Consider the following 15,244-nt stretch of genomic DNA (forward strand, 5'->3'; position numbering starts at 1 on the left):
GTCTGGTGTGGATGCTCCGCCAAAAGGTTGATGTGGATAAAATTTGTGCCAGCTAAAACAAACTTTTTTCAAGACTTTATAAGTCGTCAATAAAAAACACTTGGTTTTATTTTGCGTTTTGTGTTTCTGGGTCCATTGGTGCCTCATAACTACAGGAAAATGTGATTCTAATCTTGGTTTAACTGGTTTAACTCAAGTTGGTCATGGTCTTCCTGTGTCCATGTTGATTTCCTCTGGGTTCTCTGCTTTCCTCCCAACTCCCTTCTAGGCAATACATGATAAAGCCTAGTCTGTGTTTGCGTGGTTCCCTACAAACTGGGATCCTATCCAGGCTTTAATTCCTGATTCACTTCTAGAGTTCCTGATCGAGACTCCAGCTTCACTGCAACTCTGACCATGATAAAGCAATTAACACAAAAATGAATGATGAATTATTGTTAGTCGGTGCATATCTACATAATTTAAAATTCTTCCAAATGTTATCTAATAAAAAAGTTGTAGATAGTAATTAAGTTTCCAGTACATTTGCACGGATGCATACATATTCTCAGGGTGGAACGTTTGTTACAGTAACAAACGATCAAGTTGCCACTCGGACCCTTTTGGCCGCAGCACAGCGTTTCGGGGCGGAAACGGAGGACAAGCAGCCACTATGGCGGAGGTAATTTGAGCTTCCATGTTAATTAAATGTCTATTTTGGTGTAATATATCACAATTAATATCTCATATTTTAAAAAGAACTACACGTATTAGTGAAAAATAACCAAATGATGCCGAATTAAATCTCATATGGTCGTAAACAGACATTAGTGAACAGAGTGGCGTTAGCAGGGAGGCTTTAAACATTAGCCCGTCATCTGACGCCGTCAAATTCGCATTAAAACACCACAAAATGGGTTGCAATTCGATTTATTTTGGGACCTAAATATAATTTACACTGTTTTTTGTGCTATATATGGTAATAAGTTATGTTATATGGATTTATTGTGCTTGTTTTGTTTTTTTGTTTTACGTCATTGAGGAATATGGAGGTTTGTTTACCTCAGTCTGTCCAGCGGGTTTTTAATCACATTTCATTTCATCCTCATTATAAAATACATTTTAACCCCTGATATTCTGTTAAACACACCAGAGATTTTTTTTTATTATAATAGATATGTTTTTGGATTCAGCTCCTAAGACATGTGGGTCTAATAGTGTAGTTTCTCTACAGCCTTTCGTGTGTGTTCTTACACACTTTAATACAAAAGCAAGTAAGTTTCGATTTGCTTAATTTATTACTATAGTATAAATAGTTAATGGTTAATTATTTTAATCTGAACAGATTCACGTTACTCAGGACTGATGAGACTCAGTATATAGATATTTATTATATATTATCTTTAGGTATTACTGATGACTCTTTAGAAGATATGGATCAGGGTTTTCACAAGAGAATTAAGTCAAAGTCTTTTGTTGTAGTTCTTTCGTTTACTAGTCCAAATATAATTTGCTGATTTATGACTACAAATGAGACCAACATGCAATCAGCTTTCTGTTATTGGCACAAATCTTTTTTGGATTTTAACACGGATTAAGTTTAATGATACTTGGCTTTAAAAAACAGAATTGTGATATAGGTCATACATTTAATTCTTAATGGTCTTCAAAAGGTCTTAAGAAAAACTTAATCATGACTTGGTGAAACCTGCAGAAACCCTGATGGATGTATCGTTCTGTTTTTTTTAAATCATATATGATTTGGTATAATACGATACAAATCTCAGCGCTGTAAATAACCAAACCGACCATGTTGATTTGCGTCCCGGCGAACGAACTCTCACACACTATCAGTATTTTTCCTGAATCCTGATGATCAAATCAATTTAGTGGCTTGATGTTCAAAGAAATTAAATTAGTCTAATTATATTACTTGAACATTTAGAGGTTATGGGATTGAACAAGGATTAGGAAACGTCTTTTCTTTTTTCCACTGTACAGTCAGAAACAAGGACCGACCCACACTGGATTTCATGGTTCTTCTCTTGCCAAAGCTCAAATTTTTTGCTCTTAAGAATTCTGAATTATTATAACGACTAAACCCGTCAAGATGCCTTCGCTAAACTCCGTACACCTTGTCAGGCTCATGAGCTCATCTTTGCTCAGTCTCACTCTTTCATCTCTACCACATGCTCTCATTTCATATATCTCTCTGTCAATGCCACACCCTGTCTCACTCTTTCATTCCTACTATCTTTCTATTTACAACACTCTCTCTTTCTACTTTTATCACTCTGTCATGTGATATTCCACCAGTCACTAACTTTTTCTTTCTATCTAGGTGTCACTCTTTCTTTTCATTTCTCTTTGGTTTTTGTCTGTCCTTTCTTTTTTTTTCTTTCTTTCTACTTCAAAAAAACATGAAAAAGAGCAGTTCTAAAAAAATTCGCAGCTGTTTTCTTTGACATTTGTTTTTGCTCATGCTTTATCTATTTTTATTTAAAATGTTTAATTGTATTTATATTTACTTACTGCATTACTTCGAAACCTGCATATCATAATTCATGTTGGTCATTATAGAATTGTTACACACAAAATGTACAGTCAAACATCATGATACTATATTCGGGTCGTATCGCTTAGCCCTTGTTATGTCTGTGTTTAACGTGTGGCTGATGTTCATCACACAGACGCACAGCTTGCAGGATCTGAGGCAGCAGGCCACCGTCGCCTCCAAAGTGTTTGTCCAGCGTGACTACACGTCAGGAACCATCTGCAGATTTCAAACCAAATTCCCCACTGAGCTCGAGACCAGGGTAAGATTCCCCCGACGGAAAATAAACACCATGTTAAATATTAACATAAATACATCTGACTAACATTTTTATCTAAAGGGAACATAAAAGAACACTTAGTATGTTTGAGTGTTTCGTTTGAACTTCTAGACATTATACTGGGATTGACATGTACAAAATCATGTAGAAATATCTTGATGTGCCACTCCTGCAGATTGATAAGCAGCAGTTTGAGGAGACGATCCAGGCACTGAATAATCTGTACGCCGAGGCCGAGAAGCTGGGAGGGAAGTCGTATTTAGAGGGCTGCCTCGCTTGCCTTACTGCCTACACCATCTTCCTCTGCATGGAAACGCACTACGAAAAAGTACACTTCGGTTTTATTAATTAAAGGATGGTAGTTAATTATATTTAACTACAGGTTCATCTAAAATCCATTCATTTTATGAAAGTTTTTATGTATTATACATATCTTAATAGTCCAGTTGTGTGTGTGTATCTGTGTGTATATATTATATATAATTATATATTAGGGCTGTCAATCGATTAAAATATTGAATCGCTATTAATTGCATGATTGTCATTAGTTAACTCGTCATTATTCGCAATTTAATTGCACGTTTCTCTCTGTTCTAAATGTACTTTAAATTTATATTGTTGACGTTTTTAATACTCTAATCAACATGGGCATGGACAAATATGGATGCTTTATGCAAATTAGTGATTTTTATTAGCGAAACCAAACTGCATAGAGCATAAAGATAAAATATTCTTGTAAATGTTTAAAAGAAATAATGGTGTTTTTCACACGGATGGTTTTAATTGCTAGATTTGTGAATCATGGCAGATTTTTGTGCTTGAATTGAGACGTGGCGCATCATGTCTCATTACACATTTAATCCTCATTTGCTGTTATAATAAACGACACTCTTCCGTGAAGATGCTCCACTAAATTTTCAAGTGTGCTAATGGAGATTTGTGGAGATTCATTCAGCTACAATGGTGTTAGTAAAGTCAGGTACTGATGTAGGTGAGGTGAGGAGGCCCGGGACCTCAGTGTTTACATTCATCCTAAGGATGTTTAATAAGTTTGAGGTCAGATTTCTATAGCAGGCCACTCTGAACCATGTAAAGCATATCTTCATGGAGCTGGCTTTGTGTACAGGGGCAGTGTCATTCTGGAACAGGTTTGGGTCTCCTAGTTCAAGTGAAGGGATGAAGCACATAGGGCACGTGTCGCAATACTTTTGTCTATATAGTGGGGTTTTTGTCAGTGCACAGCATTTGCTTGTCTGTATCTATATGCATATGACCCCACCTACTGATCAATTTTATTTCCCTGCTTACATAGGTGCTGAAAAAGATTGCCAAGTACATCCAGGAGCAGAACGAGAAGATCTACGCTCCTCTGGGGCTGCTACTCACCGACCCCATCGAGAGAGGACTCCGAGTCGTATCCTTTACAGTAAAAACAGCAGTTTGAGACTGCAGGATTGGTGGAGAGTTCGGTCTGTTTGGAACAGTGATGCTGTAGGATGTTGTAGAATCATTTATCTGAACTATGGTTTATATTTTCTCATGTTATTAAACGGTAGGACTTTCATACTGTTTAGATGGAAAAGCAGAAGTGCTTCATAATATACAGATTTATCGCTCTGCTGTGTAACAGATTTTATTTCTGGAGGATTTTCTTTAACTCTGTGCTCCTAAGGTGGAGATCACCATATTTGAGGACAGAAGCATCGGCTCAAGATAAAACACACCAAAGGTAGGTGCTGAGCCGAGTGCTGTACAGTGAAGCATTATTAATCAGTACCTCAGTTAAAGTTTAGCATGTGGCTTTCACTGCAACTGTTACTGAGGTTTTTACACTGAGTGGAAATGTATACATGTGTCTATAGTATATGAATGTTCAGTAAATGGCAAATAGAACAGATTCAAGAAAGATGGGAGATTGAATTGAAACACAGGACAAGAGGCTAGCAATGCAGGACAAGAAAACTAACAGGAGGAACGACTCATTGGATGGTGAAACAGGCCAAGAGACAAGCTTTAGCAAAAACACAGTGGATGGACAGATCGACTAGCGTGAGGAAAAGAGTGTACTTGATTGAGAAACAGACCAAAAGACTGATCTTGAGATCTTGAGGAGAAACTTCTTGGTTGGAGAGACATCAAAAGCGACTAGCATGAGGACTCCTTGGATGGACAGATGAGCAATGAGATCATACTGGTATGTCGAAAGTCACATGGATGGATGGATTAAAAACTTTAATGGATTGTCGATGGACAGATCTACAAGCTGAAAGACAGATGGATGACCAGGCAATCAGAAAGATGGATGGATCTACTCAAGATTCACTGATGGATTAACACATGGAATGAAGGCCTGATAAGCAGATGGTTGAGTGGATAAGCAGACAAAGCAAAATAATCAGACTGAAAACGATGGATTGTATGCATGATCATATATAAGCCCAAAGGAGTATAGTCAATATGCTATAACACTAGACTGCAGCTCTGTGTGTATGTAATGCTTGTATTAATATAGATCATGTGTGTTTGTGTCTCCAATCAGCAGTGCTCATTGCACACATGAAGCTCTGTCCTGCAGTACTCTCCTCCAGCTGCTCCACATCGCCTCCTCTCTGAACGCAGACGCTACATCGTACTCCTTCATTTTATTGGGTTCTCCTTCCTCCATTCCTGTTAGGAGAGCGAAACCTGATGAGCCTTTCCTTTAGAATGCCAGGCTTGCTTCATTTATAAGCCGTTCCTGTGTTTTGTTTTGTTTTTATTTGTATGCATTGTCTTAATTACTGGAAAGAATTTTAAAAGTGACACGTTTTCTATTGATCGCCTTTTGAAACGGTTTCTTTTTTCCAATTTTCTTTTTTTTTTTTTGTTTTTTACACTGTTGTTTGTATATATGTATACGTGTGATGAGTGAGGGGACAGCTAAAGTGTACAGTGTTGATTCTCCACACGGTGGCAGTGTTCAGTAAAACAACCAGTAATGCCAAACTTTATAAACCGCCATCGAGCCGTGTTTCTATTATGATCGTTTTATTGCGATATTACAATATAATAACCGTCTAGTTACGATCCCGTGTTACTCACAGTGACAAAGATGCAGAGTGACAAGAGTCTGGCCTTCATCGAGGGGAGGAGCTTGGGTTTAATTTGCTCAGCCAATCACAAGGGAGACCATGTGACTACCTTGGATAATGGCTGAATTTATTGGCTCAAGCCAGCCACCTAAATGCATCCTGATCTCCCTTTATCTAGTGAACTAATCCAGCTAAAATTACTGCGAATTCTTGAGCGCATACTCTTATGTTCACAAGCACAAGTGGTTCATGATTGGCTGAATACATCGATCCGGTTGACACTTGTTACTTTGCGGAACCAGGACATCCGTTCAGTCATGTTTTTTAAATCTATATAAAATATTACGGACGCGTAGAAAATGACTCCGTATACTGCCTTGCGAAGAGGACAATTTATCTCCACATATTTAGTCGACATGCGTGTTAAATGCATTATACCTAATTACTGGCTCATCCCCAACCTGTAGATATAATGTACATTTTAATTTAAATCCCGTCGATGACTATGGTGAATCCATTCCATCCACATGCAGTGATTTTTTGCTTTGACCCAAGAAAACACTAACACACACACACACACACAGAGCAATCCTGGTCTTCTATTAAAACCCGTGGCCTGTTCGTTCCCGAAACTGACGCCGTAAATCCCTCGAGGCAAAAACTCGCCGTGTTGATTGGATTCATGAGCACAGCTGCCATTTGTATCTTTTGTTGTACCATAAGAAACAGTTGTCAAAGGTCTCTGCACACCATTATTTAACTTGTGTATGGTAATAAAATATGTAACTTCACTGTACTGCGTCATGGCTTCATTTCATTTCAAATAAGACCAAGACAAGTGTTTTAATGATAAGTAAATATTATAATAAAATGTCATGCAGTGTAATGATTAACGCTCTTTGTTGAATTGTGTGGTAATATTTTAAGATTCTAGATTTTTTCATGTAGTTTTATACAGAATTGTGCATTAGATAAAAGGAAATATAAAGTAAAATATTGGATAAAATCGAAGTGGTAGTTAAATAGTACAAGTCAAGTTTATTTCTATAGCACTTTTTACAACAGACATTGTCTCAAAGCAGCTTTACAGAAATCAACAGTCAAGGTAAACAGTGTGTATTTATCCCTGATGAGCAGCCGTGGCAACTGTGGCAAGGAAAAACTCCCTTAGATGTTATGAGGAAGAAACCTTGAGAGGAACCAGACTCAAAAGGGGAACCCATCCTCATCCTTATCCTCATCTGTACAAATGTACAGAATATAAAGACAGAGTTTTAGTGCCACGTTAATTTAATTAATTTAAAAGGGGAAAAGTCTAGTTTAGGAGAATAAAGTAGCATAAGGTTAAAGTGGTAATATTTTGAAGAAAAAAAAATCACAGAATTGCAATAAAAGTTTTGCATAAAATGAATGGGGTTATATCCTAATTTTTAGGTCAGGATTCAGCAATAAGGAATCCTTTGGCACATCAGTACGGAGTTATAATTAGTAAACCGACACTGCAGTGGTTATGGAAACTTAAATTATTCAGAAGAAAAGAATCAGACAGACATCGAGGAAATTGCCTCTTGTGTGCAGTCTGACATGGTGACCAGTGTTCGACTGTGTGCTATTCGAAGAGAAGTGTTTCTCAAGAGACTATTTTTTACTTCATTTATCATTTTATATTTATATATATTTTGACTTTATTCTTGTACTGCTCCGACTTTAATCTTGTAATTTTAGATATTTTTTAACGTGCCACTAAAATGCTGTCGTATTATATTTATTATAGTAAAAAAAAAAATCATTAAAAAAAGATCTTTTATTGTGCTTCATTTTTTGATGTGGTACAAATATGAAATTTTATTCTACTCATCTATAAAATACATTCTGATGAGATTTTCAATGTTGAGTTTCAATGAGAAACACTATCCAATCAACATTTTGTAAAGAGAATTTTTCCATATTTCTGCATGCCCTGTTTATTTTTTTAGATAACTATAATAATTATGACTGTCAAATTTTACTCGTTAACGCAAATTCATTTCACTAATTTTATTAACGTGTTATAAACATATAAATAAATAAACATATGAGAAGTGGAATAAAAACTTTCAACAAAACATAAATCAAAACTTCCTTTCTTTACTCAGATATATATTTAAAAAAACAATAAACAACGCTAAAAAATATTTGTAATCACTAAACATTTGATTTATTGATGCAAATCAAATACCAAATCCAATATTAATTAATAATCAATATCAGAGATGGCCAAAGCATGTCAAGCCATATATGAGAAGAGGAAAACAGATGTTTTATTTCTAATTTAATATAGAAAATGTGATATTTAAAAAAAAAGAACAATGGAAATGAAATATAGAGAATAATAATGAATTTGACTTTGTTTAATCTGTGAATAATTGTCAAATAATAAAGATTATAAATAGAACTCTATTGTAGTATTAGTTTTATTTGTATAACATTTTTTAACAATAAACATTGTCCCAAAATGGTTGTCCAGAGATCAAGATGTTATAATGTATACATTTTGTGTCTATAAGTTTGATCCTTATCATTTTATCCCTAATGAGCGAGTCAGTGCCAACTCAGTGCCAAAAGGAAAAACTACCTGAGATGGTATGAAGAAGAAACCTTGAGAGGAACCTGACTCAAAAGGGAACCAATTCTCACCCACCATTGTCCATTTATTACAGTTCCATCATTGTTCATGTGTTCTGTCCAATGTTAACGTACTTAAATGTAGAACTGTAGACTGTTGATAATAACTACAGTCTAAATCCATCCTCAAAGTTCTTGAGTTTGTTCAGTAACTCCATATATCTTTATGCTGTTCCTGTCGAACAGCTGTACAGTTTAATATAATCTAATGTTTCTCTTTACAGTGCAGTGATTTATTTCGCCTGCAGTTTCACTTGAGGGCCACTAGAGGTCGCGTTCATACTCTCTGCTCACCAAACAGTTGTTATTTCTAAACGAGCCGCATTTGACTTGAAAAGCCGTTGTTTTTTGTGCTGTTTTATATAAATCGATTTTATCCGGATTTTTATTTCGCTCGTTGTCCAGTATCTCATCTACGGTAAGAGCAAACATTATTTGAATACGCTTGAAGAAAAACCGTTTCGTGATTAAATAAACTACGCTATGACTTTTTGTTCCACCCGTTTTCCGACTCATATAATCCGATTGGTCTGCGATGGACGTTTCCCCGCATGCGTAACGAATGTCCGTGTTCTGATTGGTCAGATGATTTGCGGTGCGCCAATCCGAGCGCAGTAGGCAGGCTTTACCAGAATATGGGTGTGAAAAAGTGTTAGCAGGCTAGTCAGTGGGACTGCAGGGTGATTAAATGCCTTGTGTTTTCAGCTGCATTGTGAAAGAAGCTGGTTATTTTTGTGATATTGTGTTACCATGAAGTTTGTTTCATTAATAATTCCTGCTTTATGTAATGACATTGTTCTGCCTTATAACTTCACAGAAACTAATTGAAACCCATAATATTGCAGTGTGAGCTGTTATTACAATAAAGCAGGATATTTAGAAGAAAATATGGTTTTCACTCGAATCCTCTGACATTTTATATATATATATATATATATATATATATATATATATATATATATATATATATATATATAATTAGTATGAGATATAGTATGTATAGAGAGAATTGTTGTTGCTATAGTGATAAACAGAGGAAATTGCACAGCCTCAATTGTTTATTCCTTAAAAATGGTCTATGGAATATTTTCTCTTCGCTGTCACATGGTGCTAATCTTTGGACACATTAACTGTGAATAATGTGTTCTGTCTGTTTTAGCAGCTTCTCTACTTTTGGCACCCTGGCGTTTCCTTGTTTTGATGGCTCCTACCTTCCCAAGCAAGAGAGTGCATTTGTTCATAAAGTCCTGGAGGAGCTGGACGCCTTCCAGCATAGAGACAATCAGAAAAGGTAGCGTCAAAGCAGAACGATGCTGCACTAGTCCCTGAGTGTGGATGTCATCCCAGTACACACCTCTACCTTCAGGATGCTGTGTTGTGATAAACACATATTAACTTCAAAACTCAGTAGTTGTCTATGTTGTGTTCTTTTCCCTTCATCTCTACTTTCGAAGCGTCATACTCTTCCCGCCCTTGCCGAGCCGACTGCGCTTTCTGATCCACAAGACGGCGGAGAAGTTTCCAGAACTGTGCACTTTCTCCGTGGGGGAGGCATGGAGCCGCAGAGTGGCTGTCTGCTGCTCGGAGCTCAGGTACACCTATGATAACCTCTAACCACGTACCGTGCTCACGTTCCAGTGCTCAGCTGTGTGGTTGGAAACCTGGCGGTGCAATTTTCCCTGGTGACGTTCACATGTTTTAACCACGGACTTGCACATTCGTTGATTTCTTTGTTTTCTGTTGTTGGTTTTTTTGTCACTACAATAGACACAATTGTCATGTTGTGTGCCCAAGCCGGCTGTGTGTGTATAAACAGGGTTTCACAGAAACTACCTGGTGATTAGTCAGGAAAAAAATGTACCGCTAGACTTTTAGTCAGGCTCAGACTGGATGCATGTAAACTTGCACAACCAATACATCCATCTTTTTTGTATTTATGCGTTTGTCATGCACATTTCGGTTCAAAGTGATATAATAAATAGTTGCGAAAATGTAATGTAGTATAATAATAAAGTATGGAAGTATAATCTCAGCATTCGAGTCTTTCTGCACCGAATGCAGTTTGTGTCCCATACAGTTATAAACAAAGAGCATGTTGATCACATGAGCTTGTGCTCTCATAGAGAGCATGCTTTTACTGAAGAGGGACACATCTAGACACTGCACCAGTGCAAACCCAGGGATTAATACTGCTAACAGCAGCAGTATCTATTCGCTGGAGTAAAGCTACAGCATTGCAGAGCTTGATGATTACCTGCGTGCTTGATAAGAAAGCTCACACAGTGAATCACATGCTCACTCTGATGAGAGAACACCGCTTATGAAAAGGCCATAATCACATCTGTGACTAGGGAATTGATTTCTATGCAAGGCAGCTTTTACAAGCACCTAAAAATTATGTGCCAAAAAAAAAAAGCAGTCCAAAATGTTTCATTAAAAGAAACACACACTGTATGTCTTTAGTATTGTCTGTTTGTTTATCTCTCCATCCATGTCTGTCTATCTGTATACCAGGTTGCCAGTGGAGGAGTGCCATAGCGACACGGACGGGAATGTGTGTGAACAACTGTGTTTGAGCAGCAGAGAGGTTGAGAAAAAATCACGCTCGGCTCACAGAAAAGGCAGCAGGCGACCAGATAAAGCTATTTACATCCCCCGCGCTTTGAGACGTTCCGAGTGCGAGACGACTCTCGGCTCCTCCAGCTGCTCCCCCAACTGCTCCCCCAGTCTCAGACTCTCTGACGAGTCCAGTTCAAACAACACGGACCCCCCACCGGCCAATGACGAGCCTGATACCAGCAGCATCAACGAATCGGTGGGCGAGCAGAACGCGACAGAGTGCGTCGCAGGGACGGAGCCTGTGGCCTGCGATCAGACTCTGTCCTATTTCATGGCGTTGACTCTGGAGGAGGAACAGAGCAGCACAGATGAATCGCAAGCAACTGCGTCCTGTCAGAACACAGAGGAGACAGACGATTACCATCAGGAGGTACACACACTCGGATCATCTTCACTTTTAGGAAATGGCCTAAAAATGACATCACATGACGAGGATTGTGGAAACACCTCAGTAAAACATAACGTTTCAGATTTAAGACCCTCCCCCATTTCTAGCCGAGGATTAATCTAGAGTTAAAACTTAATTAAGCTCATGTAGATAGCTATAACTATTGTATAGCTTGTAGATTATATTTAGTTTTATTGTTATTTTCTCCTATTGTAATATAATGTTGGTAAAAGAGAAGGTCATTTTGCTCTAGCAATGAAAACACTAGTCAGTTCAAATGTACTTAAGTTTGCAAGATACTATGATTTATTATGGCTATAATGTTCCTATTAGGAGTTTTGCAACAAGACTTTTTGCTTAATCAACTAAATGTGATAAGACTTTAATGTCACTCTTAGCAGACCAATCTATTAATAGAACGATTTCGAGTCAAACACTGATTGATATCTATTCAAATGATCCAAAAACATGCTTTTCAACTACTTAAAAAAAAATATAGCTCAAATAAGGCGACGGATGTTGTGGCGTGTTTGAGTCAGGAGTTTCTTTCATCATTTATTCCTCGCTAAATGTTCTGCATGCTGAACTGTATGTTGGTGATCAGTAGATACCATCAAGCGTCAACCAAAACAAGTTAGAAACAGAGCACGTGCTCGACCCTGATTTGTGGATATATTTTTTCTAGTTCTAAATAAAAAGGAACGACTGATTTCACAAAAATGTAGTTAAGTAAAAAGTAAGATTTTCTAAATGTAGTGAAGTTAAAGGAAAAGTCTCTCCAAATGGAAATACTTCAGTAAAGTAATAAATTGCATTCACTTCGTTACTGTCCACCACTGATAACTGGGTATAAGGTTTAACACTGCTGTAGCTCTGTTGTCAGTTGTAGCAGCAATAACATGGTGTAGTGATGGAGTTCTTTCTGTACTGTAATGTCCAAAAATGATCTGAAAGGCATAATGGGGGAAAAAAAGCATTTTTTTCATGTAGCGAATCCGCTTTTTTGTTGTTTATTAAGATTGTGGCCCATCTGAAGGAAGAACCGGCATCGATAGAAAACGTCCAGAACGATTTCTCTACCTATGAGAACGCCTGGATCGAGCAAGATGAGTTTGCCCACATCATCGAGATCTACGACTTCCCTTCCATGTTCAAAACGGACGACCTGCTGGACGCTTTCTCGGAGTACAGGTAACATCAGCTCCAGCCTCCTCGGAGCAATGGTTTGACCAGATGTGTACACTGATCATGCGGTGTTCGTGTGTTTTACAGTGAAGGAGGGATGAAGATTAAATGGGTGGATAACACTCATGCTCTCGGCGTCTTTTCCAGCGCGTCAGCAGGTATCCATGACATACCGGTTACTGTTGTGTCTCCTCTCTAACTTTAGTGTCGCTTGCTGCCGATTAATATCTGTACCCTGTGTGTATGTGTGTGTAGCGCTGCAGGCTCTGTCCATCAAACACCCAATGCTAAAGACCAGACAGCTGTCGCAGGCCAGTAAAAAGTCCAAAGGCAAAGTAGCGAAACGTGCAGGTAAACAGCGAAGTTCCCCATTAAAAAAAAATAAAATAAAAATCAAAATATATATACAGTTGTATGCAAAAGTTTAGGCACCCCTGACAATGTCCATGATTTACATTTATAAATATTCGGGTGTTTGGATCAGCAATCTCATTTTGATCTGTCAAATAACTGAAGGACACAGTAATGTTTCAGTAGCAGAAATGACAGCCTGTGTGTGTGTGTGTGTGTGTGTGTGTGTGTGTGTGTGTGTGTGTGTGTGTGTGTGTGTGTGTGTGTGTGGGATGCTGTAATTAACAGAATTCCTGCAGCCAGTGAAGGAACGGCCGCGCACTGATTCAGCTGTAGCACGCAGAATGGTGACCAGAGCTCTGGGCCTGAGAGCTAAACGCTACTGAACCCCAGGTCATTAGCCTGTAAGTATAATTTCCTCTGAGCTCTGTGTGTGTGTGTGTGTGTGTGTGTGTGTGTGTGTGTGTGTGTGTGCGCGCAGTAGCAGGAATATCGCGCTGTTTAACATGGTCACGTTGACAGTGTTATTATATCTCAGAAGAAAAAGGTGGTTAATAAAGTCTGATATTACATTTTATTAGATGATGTTGTGTTATAAACGTGTGCCACCCTCACTAAATGTTTCTATTTGAAACATTTTCACATCCCGTCTTCCTCCCGGTATTCCACATTCCATTTTCACATCTCAGTTCCTCTAGAAAAAAAAGTCTTTGGTTACATTTATTTTTCGATTCCAGCAAAGGTAAATTTATATAGTAATTTATATTATAAATCTTTCACATATCTGCAGTGCTTATTAGCTTCAGGATCTAAAAGGCTGCACTGTGGAGAAAACGAAAAATAAACAGTTAAAAACTGTAACACAATAAGCCTCAATGCCTTTATCATTAATTAAGAACAATAATGTAACAATTTTGATAGCAGGCTGTTGCGAGGTCGGGGGAGGGGGAGGGGGCGCTAGTCTGTGATTGGTTCATTACATTGTGTCCAAATTTTTTTTTTTTTTTTTTTTTTTTATATATAGGTCATATATATTATATATATATATATATAATGATATTTTATATTATATTTATTGAACTGTTTCTTTCGCAGACTTGTTTACCTGATGAAGATGATGAAGATGATGATGATGATGATGGACCAGCAGCCCTGTTTTAACCACTCTGTTTTAAATAAAGTGCTAATTTTATTCCTGTAGATAAGTTTTTTGTTCACCCAGAATGTAAGACCTTCTCGCTTCAGACAGTTGTGTAAACTGAAACGTCCTATTTTATCGAATACTTGCTCAGAGGCTCAACATCTATTCTCTGTTTATTCCTACACAGTAATAGCAGTTAAATCGAACTGGTTTGCATGTGGAAAGAAATCTCCAGAAACACTCCAAAACACCGCAGTGTCCATGACGTGTTGGAGTGATGTGTTTAGATGTTTTAATGTTTTATTTATGAAATAAAAAAATTCTTTTTTTAAAATTGCAAACGAGTTTTCTCTTCAAACTATCACATGCTTCTAAAAGAAAGAAAGGTTTTTTTATGGTCACACAAGGAGCAGGAGAAACATCTAATCTTTCGCTGTGTAAACTGTGCTGTAGTAGGACACAAAAATCACGGTTCAGTACGGTCCTCGGTTTTAGTTCAATTTGCACAACATTAAAATGCTCGTCGTTTTTTTATTTATTAACAGTTTATTATTATTATTATTATTATTATTATTATTATTAACATTTGTGAACATCCAGTTTACATTTTTAATATGTATTTAAAAATGTTTATATTAAATGTATGTTCTACAAGGGTGAGGGGTGTTGGAGGGTGTTAAGGGCGGGGCTAAAGTGAGCACCTTTACATGGAGAAGGGTGTGTTGAGCTGATCTGAGTTTATGGTTTAAGACTGTCTGCTTCTTTAATGTTTTCACACCCAAATCTAATAGTCGGTTTAATTCTTGCACTTCTGTTTTAATTGTTATGTAGCGCCCGCTGGTGGACACTATCAAAAAAACTATACTAAAGTAACTAGAATCTACAAATGCAGCATGGACTGCAACTATATAACTTCGTTTACTATCTCTTATCACTGCTAAAACAAAAGTAAAATAAATCAAGCAAGAATTTTCCTGTTCTTGATTTTCTCCCAAATCTAAATTACAGACAC

General features: G+C 37.4%; 2 protein-coding genes across 4 annotated transcripts; both read left to right on the forward strand.

Annotated features, from left to right (window-relative positions):
• On the forward strand, positions 1-6,675 carry golga7 (golgin A7). Of its 2 annotated transcripts, none has more exons than XM_046861386.1 (7): positions 1-26; positions 571-661; positions 2,670-2,795; positions 2,989-3,141; positions 4,126-4,227; positions 4,486-4,542; positions 5,353-6,675. In XM_046861386.1, the coding sequence occupies exons 2-6, from the start codon at positions 653-655 to the stop codon at positions 4,528-4,530; spliced, it is 435 nt and encodes a 144-aa protein (XP_046717342.1). In that variant the 5' UTR covers positions 1-26; positions 571-652; the 3' UTR covers positions 4,531-4,542; positions 5,353-6,675. The 2 variants fall into 2 exon arrangements, with proteins under 2 accessions (XP_046717342.1, XP_046717343.1); XM_046861387.1 differs by having other exon boundaries at positions 5,356-6,675.
• A 2,607-nt stretch (positions 6,676-9,282) lies between these two features.
• r3hcc1 (R3H domain and coiled-coil containing 1) lies at positions 9,283-14,566 on the forward strand. 2 transcript variants are annotated; one of them, XM_046861383.1, is made up of 9 exons: positions 9,283-9,394; positions 9,711-9,839; positions 10,003-10,140; positions 11,063-11,537; positions 12,574-12,746; positions 12,828-12,898; positions 12,996-13,091; positions 13,380-13,495; positions 14,187-14,566. In XM_046861383.1, exons 1-8 carry the CDS (start codon positions 9,336-9,338, stop codon positions 13,475-13,477), a joined length of 1,239 nt encoding a protein of 412 aa, XP_046717339.1. In that variant the 5' UTR covers positions 9,283-9,335; the 3' UTR covers positions 13,478-13,495; positions 14,187-14,566. The 2 variants fall into 2 exon arrangements, with proteins under 2 accessions (XP_046717339.1, XP_046717340.1); XM_046861384.1 differs by having other exon boundaries at positions 9,284-9,303.
• The last annotated feature ends 678 nt before the right edge of the window (positions 14,567-15,244 follow it).

This window comes from Silurus meridionalis, chromosome 11 (genome assembly GCF_014805685.1).
Source record: "Silurus meridionalis isolate SWU-2019-XX chromosome 11, ASM1480568v1, whole genome shotgun sequence".
NCBI lineage: Eukaryota > Metazoa > Chordata > Actinopteri > Siluriformes > Siluridae > Silurus > Silurus meridionalis.

Coding starts and splice junctions, on each gene's coding strand:
- golga7 (XM_046861386.1), top strand. Junction 2,796..2,988: donor CCACTGAGCTCGAGACCAGG/GTAAGATTCCCC, acceptor CCACTCCTGCAG/ATTGATAAGCAGCAGTTTGA. Junction 3,142..4,125: donor TGGAAACGCACTACGAAAAA/GTACACTTCGGT, acceptor CTGCTTACATAG/GTGCTGAAAAAGATTGCCAA.
- r3hcc1 (XM_046861383.1), top strand. CDS start 9,336: ATGACATTGTTCTGCCTTATAACTTCACAGAAACTAATTGAAACCCAT. Junction 9,840..10,002: donor CATAGAGACAATCAGAAAAG/GTAGCGTCAAAG, acceptor CTACTTTCGAAG/CGTCATACTCTTCCCGCCCT. Junction 12,899..12,995: donor CTTTTCCAGCGCGTCAGCAG/GTATCCATGACA, acceptor ATGTGTGTGTAG/CGCTGCAGGCTCTGTCCATC.